Below are 7,500 nucleotides of genomic sequence, written 5' to 3'. Positions count from 1 at the left end.
CATGATGTAAGTTATTATGTAGTATCTTGTAACATTCATAATAACATGTATTATTATACATGATGTAAGTATAGTATGTAGTATCTAGGAACATTCATATTAACATGTAATATATACATGATGTAAGTATATAGTAGTATCTACTAACTTCATAATAACATGTAATATAAACATGATGTAAGTATATATGTAGTATCTTGTAACATTCATAATAACATGTAATATATACATGATGTAAGTATATATGTAGTATCTAGTAACATTCATAATGACATGTAATATATACATGATGTAAGTATATATGTAGTATCTAGTAACATTCATAATAACATGTAATATATATACGATGTGAGTATATATGTAGTATCTAGTAACATTCATAATAACATGTAATATTTACATCTTTTGATCATTTGAAGCAGATGGGGTGCATTCATTTAAAAAAAATGCATCACAACGTTTGCTGTTTTTCCCTCTTCAGAGGCATGACCTAGGATCTAGAATTATCCTACAGGGAGCAAGGAAGCGAGGAAACAGCAAACCACTCGATGTGAACATTGTTTACACACAAACATTGTTTATGTTTCCACCACATCAGGTACTTTCTAAACATTGTTTATGTTTCCACCACATCAGGTACTTTCCACAAATCAGGCTGATGACGTATGAAAGAGTGCTTTAGTGTACTTCTGCACCGATACCATTTCAATACATTTAGTATACTTCTGCACCGATACCATGTCAATACATTTAGTATACTTCTGCACCGATACCATTTCAATACATTTAGTATACTTCTGCACCGATACCATGTCAATACATTTAGTATACTTCTGCACCGATACCATGTCAATACATTTAGTATACTTCTGCACCGATACCATGTCAATACATTTAGTATACTTCTGCACCGATACCATGTCAATACATTTAGTTTACCTCTGCACCGATACCATGTCAAAACATTTAGTATACTTCTGCACCGATACCATGTCAATACATTTAGTATACTTTTGCACCGATACCATGTCAATACATTTAGTATACTTTTGCACCGATACCATGTCAATACATTTAGTATACTTCTGCACCGATACCATGTCAATACATTTAGTATACTTCTGCACCGATACCATGTCAATACATTTAGTATACTTCTGCACCGATACCATGTCAATACATTTCGTATACTTCTGCACCGATACCATGTCAATACATTTAGTATACTTCTGCACCGATACCATGTCAATACATTTAGTGTACTTCTGCACCGATACCATGTCAATACATTTAGTATACTTCTGCACCGATACCATGTCAATACATTTCGTACACTTCTGCACCGATACCATGTCAATACATTTAGTATACTTCTGCACCGATACCATGTCAATACATTTCGTATACTTCTGCACCGATACCATGTCAATACATTTAGTATACTTCTGCACCGATACCATGTCAATACATTTAGTGTACTTCTGCACCGATACCATGTCAATACATTTAGTATACTTCTGCACCGATACCATGTCAATACATTTAGTATACTTCTGCACCGATACCATGTCAATAAAGGCACAATATTAGGTCACATTTCTGAAATACAAAGCAATAATAAACAAAGCAAAACAATTTCAAAAATACAAAGTGTACCGAATAGTTCCTCAAAAGTCAGCTTTTGGTCCAACAGTCAGAAAGTGGTCCTCTCAGTAAATGATGAACTCATGAGGCTCCTTTTGCTCCATTTCAGCTGGAAATAACAATATGAAAGAATTCATGTCAGTCTTTATACGTAAATAACAATATCCATCCATCCATTTTCTACCGCTTATTCCCTTTCGGGGTCGCGGGGGGCGCTGGCGCCTATCTCAGCTACAATCGGGCGGAAGGCGGGGTACACCCTGGACAAGTCGCCACCTCATCGCAGGGCCAACACAGATAGACAGACAACATTCACACTCACATTCACACACTAGGGCCCATTTAGTGTTGCCAATCAACCTATCCCCAGGTGCATGTCTTTGGAAGTGGGAGGGGCCTATCCCCAGGTGCATGTCTTTGGAGGTGGGAGGGGCCTATCCCCAGGTGCATGTCTTTGGAGGTGGGAGGGGCCCATCCCCAGGTGCATGTCTTTGGAGGTGGGAGGGGCCCATCCCCAGGTGCATGTCTTTGGAGGTGGGAGGGGCCTATCCCCAGGTGCATGTCTTTGGAGGTGGGAGGGGCCCATCCCCAGGTGCATGTCTTTGGAGGTGGGAGGGGCCCATCCCCAGGTGCATGTCTTTGGAGGTGGGAGGGGCCCATTCCCAGGTGCATGTCTTTGGAGGTGGGAGGGGCCTATCCCCAGGTGCATGTCTTTGGAAGTGGGAGGAAGCCGGAGTACCCGGAGAGAACCCACGCATTCACGGGGAGAACATGCAAACTCCACACAGAAAGATCCCGAGCCTGGATTTGAACCCAGGACTGCAGGACCTTCGTATTGTGAGGCAGACGCACTAACCCCTCTGCCACCGTGAAGCCCAGGTCCTTTATCAAAAAGTAAAATAAAATAAATAAATAAAAGACATTTTTCTTAAATAAAAAATAAAACAATATAAAAACAGTTACATAAAAAAATAGTAATGAATGAAAATGAGTAAAATGAAGTGTTAAAGGTTGTACTATAAGTGGACCAGCAGCACACACACAATCATGTACTGTTTCTCTTACAGATTCTATGCTTCTATATTGTTATATCTTTGTATTAATAACTATTTCTTACAGACTCTATGGTTCTATATTGTTAATATTAATAACTGTATCCCTTGCAGACTGTATTAATATATATTGTTGTATTGTTGATATTAATAACTGTATCCCTTGCAGACTGTATGGACATTTAATGTAGGAGGCAGAATATTAATAACCGAAAAAAACAACCAATTTGTGTTATATATATACATATACACATATATGTACACGCATATCAATCAATCAATGTTTACTTATATAGCCCTAAATCACTAGTGTCTCAAAGGGCTGCACAAACCACTACGACATCCTCGGTAGGCCCACATAAGGGCAAGGAAAACTCACACCCAGTGGGACGTCGGTGACAATAATGACTATGAGAACCTTGGAGAGGAGGAAAGCAATGGATGTGGAGCGGGCCTAACATGATACTGTGAGAGTTCAATCCATAATGGATCCAACACAGTCGCGAGAGTCCAGTCCAAAGCGGATCCAACACAGCAGCGAGAGTCCCGTTCACAGCGGAGCCAGCAGGAAACCATCCCAAGCGGAGGCGGATCAGCAGCGCAGAGATGTCCCCAGCCGATACACAGGCAAGCAGTACATGGCCACCGGATCGGACCGGACCCCCTCCACAAGGGAGAGTGGGACATAGGAGAAAAAGAAACGGCAGATCAACTGGTCTAAAAAGGGAGTCTATTTAAAGGCTAGAGTATACAAATGAGTTTTAAGGTGAGACTTAAATGCTTCTACTGAGGTGGCATCTCGAACTTTTACCGGGAGGGCATTCCAGAGTACTGGAGCCCGAAATGAAAACGCTCTATAGCCCGCAGACTTTTTTTGGGGCTTTGGGAATCACTAATAAGCCGGAGTCCTTTGAACGCAGATTTCTTGCCGGGACATATGGTACAATACAATCGGCAAGATAGGATGGAGCTAGACCGTGTAGTATTTTATACGTAAGTAGTAAAACCTTAAAGTCACATCTTAAGTGCACAGGAAGCCAGTGCAGGTGAGCCAGTATAGGTATATATGTATGTATATATGTATATAAAGGTATATACAGTATAGGTATATATGTATGTATATATGTATATAAAGGTATATACAGTATAGGTATATATATGTATGTATATAAAGGTATATACAGTATAGGTATATATGTATGTATATATGTATATAAAGGTATATACAGTACAGGCGTAATGTGATCAAACTTTCTTGTTCTTGTCAAAAAGTCAAGCAGCCGCATTTTGTACCAACTGTAATCTTTTAATGCTAGACATGGGGAGACCCGAAAATAATACATTACAGTAGTCGAGACGAGACGTAACAAACGCATGGATAATGATCTCAGCGTCTTTAGTGGACAGAATGGAGCGAATTTTTGCGATATTACGGAGATGAAAGAAGGCCGTTTTAGTAACGCTTTTAATGTGTGCCTCAAAGGAGAGAGTTGGGTCAAAGATAATACCCAGATTCTTTACCGAGTCGCCTTGTTTAATTGTTTGGTTGTCAAATGTTAGAGTTGTATTATTAAATAGAGGTCGGTGTCTAGCAGGACCGATAATCAGCATTTCCGTTTTTTTGGCGTTGATTTGCAAAAAGTTAGCGGACATCCATTGTTTAATTTCATTAAGACACGCCTCCAGCTGACTACAGTCCGGCGTGTTGGTCAGCTTTAGGAGCATGTAGAGTTGGGTGTCATCAGCATAACAGTGAAAGCTAACACCGTATTTTTACATATATGTACATATACACACACACATATATATATATATACTGTAAGATCTTTGGTGCACTGCTCATTCAAGTCCTTGGTGACAATTAAGATCATCACCTTGCTTTTAGATCCAAAAGAAGCTGCCATGATGCTGGAGAAGTGACATGTGTGATCCTTCATGAAGACTTGGTGCTTGTTTCCATGTGCCAGCAGCTTGCTAGTGTGTGGTGTGAGTGGAGAGTTTTGTATCACTCTCAACATCTGACGGAGGAACTGATGGAGGAACTGATGAAGGAACTGAAGGCCTACTCTGAGAGTCCTTGCATTCACTTGTTCTCTTCTTCTTCCTCACCTGGAAGTGATGCTTCTTGGATTTGAGGTGAGCTGCAGGCAGAGATGATGTACACATCATGCTGACTTCACAAACACATCATCGAGTGCTTACTGGAGCAAAGTGTGTGTGTGTGTGTGTGTGTGTGTGTGTGTGTGTGTGTGTGTGTGTGTGTGTGTGGTCTCACCAGCCCACTCCAGGTCTCCGATGATGACTTTGTGGCACAGGTGGCAGGTATGGTGGCTGCGTGTGTTTCCTGGCTCCGCCCCCTGCATCCTGATGGCGTTGACCGCGGGCTGCTCACGCTGAGGAAAACATGTAAAAATTAAAAATTGGAAATTTTAATTGCCCTTTTTCGTCAGTCAGTCAGAAGCCCAACTAAAAGAAAATTAGTTTGTATTCCAAACTCATGAATAATAGGAAGACTTTCAATGATTTCAAACAAATATTGAAAAGGTATTACTGTTTTTTAATGAGTTTAATACTATACACTAACAGCAACATTTGATATACATTCACACATCACTGAAATATATTTCATATTTATATTCTTATAAGACAACCAAAATCCCTTTTAGGAATAGGTAAAAAATAGTAATGTATGCAATCATTAATTATGCATATACATACATACATATATGTACATATACACACATTATAATATTAAAATTAAAGTAGCAATGATTGTCATACCAAAATGGATACATGGATGATACAGCAGAGGATTGGGAGAATATCATGTGGTCAGATGAAACCAAAATAGAACTTTTCGGTATAAACTCAACTCCTCGTGTTTGGAGGAAGAAGAATACTGAGTGGCATCCCAAGAACACCATACCTACTGTGAAGCATGGGGGTGGAAACATCATGCTTTGGGGCTGTTTTTCTGCTAAGGGGACAGGACGATTGATCCGTGTTAAGGAAAGAATGAATGGGGCCATGTATCGTGAGATTTGGAGCCAAAACCTCCTTTGAATGGTTGACCAAATACTTATTTTACACCGTAATTTACAAATTAATTCTTTAAAATTCCTACAACGTGAATTCCTGGATTTTTTTTTCACATTCTGTCTCTCACAGTTGAAGTGTACCTATGATGAAAATTACAGACCTCTGTCATCATTTGAAGTGGGAGAACTTGCACAATCGCTGGCTATCAATATATATATATATATATACATACACACACATACATATTATTTTATTATTATTTTTTTACAAATATATATATATATATGATATAATATAGAAAAAATACTGGGAACAAAGATGAATTTGAAATTAGATACATTCTTCATAAAAAGAAAACACTAAATTCCTCTGTTTTTTTAATTCAAAATACATATTTAAAATGATTAAAATACACACATTTACTCAGATTTTTGTATTGCATTGTTTAAAAAAAAACTTTGCCAATATATATATTTTTTAAATTCTTTCATGTTTTTTTGTTATTTACACAGTGATCACATTCAGGAAAAATACATCAATGACAAAAGAATGGACATACTCTGGTGGTGTGGACAAGAAAGAATGGACGTACTCTGGTGGTGTGGACAAAGAAGAATGGACATACTCTGGTGGTGTGGACAAAGAAGAATGGACATACTCTGGTGGTGTGGACAAGAAAGAATGGACGTACTCTGGTGGTGTGGACAAGGAAGAATGGACATACTCTGGTGGTGTGGACAAGAAAGAATGGACATACTCTGGTGGTGTGGACAAGGAAGAATGGACATACTCTGGTGGTGTGGACAAGAAAGAATGGACGTACTCTGGTGGTGTGGACAAAGAAGAATGGACATACTCTGGTGGTGTGGACAAAGAAGAATGGACATACTCTGGTGGTGTGGACAAGAAAGAATGGACGTACTCTGGTGGTGTGGACAAGGAAGAATGGACATACTCTGGTGGTGTGGACAAGGAAGAATGGACATACTCTGGTGGTGTGGACAAGAAAGAATGGACATACTCTGGTGGTGTGGACAAGGAAGAATGGACATAGTCTGGTGGTGTGGACAAAGAAGAATGGACATACTCTGGTGGTGTGGACAAGAAAGAATGGACGTACTCTGGTGGTGTGGACAAGGAAGAATGGACATACTCTGGTGGTGTGGACAAGGAAGAATGGACATACTCTGGTGGTGTGGACAAGGAAGAATGGACATACTCTGGTGGTGTGGACAAGGAAGAATGGACATACTCTGGTGGTGTGGACAAGGAAGAATGGACATACTCTGGTGGTGTGGACAAGGAAGAATGGACATACTCTGGTGGTGTGGACAAGGAAGAATGGACATACTCTGGCGGTGTGGACAAGGAAGAATGGACATACTCTGGTGGTGTGGACAAGGAAGAATGGACATACTTGGTGGTGTGGACAAGGAAGAATGGACATACTTGGTGGTGTGGACAAGGAAGAATGGACATACTCTGGTGGTGTGGACAAGGAAGAATGGACATACTCTGGTGGTGTGGACAAGGAAGAATGGACATACTCTGGTGGTGTGGACAAGGAAGGTGAGGTGGAAGAAAAACAGAAGGTATGGTGAAGAAGAGAGGCCACACCTTGCGGAGACTGTCCACTATCAGCAGTGCAGGCTTCACCACCGTCTCCTCCCATCTGGACACATCTGTCACATCCAGGCCGTAAACTGATGGCACGCACTCTCCAGCTCCAGCTCCTGCACACACACACACACACACACACACACAC

At 40.3% G+C, this 7,500-nt stretch overlaps 1 protein-coding gene across 7 annotated transcripts in view; it reads right to left on the bottom strand.

Annotated features, from left to right (window-relative positions):
- Nucleotides 1-7,500, bottom strand: part of trit1 (tRNA isopentenyltransferase 1) — a 59,988-nt gene that overhangs the window by 14,899 nt on the left and 37,589 nt on the right. Inside the window, exons 7-11 of one of the 7 annotated variants that reach the window (XM_061882666.1) lie at nt 7,353-7,468; nt 4,972-5,089; nt 4,806-4,837; nt 4,571-4,670; nt 1,657-1,753 (exon numbers count right to left, since the gene is read on the bottom strand). In XM_061882666.1, coding sequence (XP_061738650.1) covers nt 4,578-4,670; nt 4,806-4,837; nt 4,972-5,089; nt 7,353-7,468 — 359 coding nt within the window. In that variant the 3' untranslated portion in view covers nt 1,657-1,753; nt 4,571-4,577. Of the gene's footprint in view, nt 1-1,351; nt 1,754-4,074; nt 4,838-4,971; nt 5,090-7,352; nt 7,469-7,500 lie in introns of those variants that run through there. The other 6 variants (XM_061882665.1, XM_061882668.1, XM_061882670.1 and 3 more) reach the window with 6 other exon arrangements.

The sequence above is a fragment of the Nerophis ophidion genome, linkage group LG21, assembly GCF_033978795.1.
Source record: "Nerophis ophidion isolate RoL-2023_Sa linkage group LG21, RoL_Noph_v1.0, whole genome shotgun sequence".
NCBI lineage: Eukaryota > Metazoa > Chordata > Actinopteri > Syngnathiformes > Syngnathidae > Nerophis > Nerophis ophidion.
This window is presented reverse-complemented; position numbering and strand designations above follow the sequence as displayed.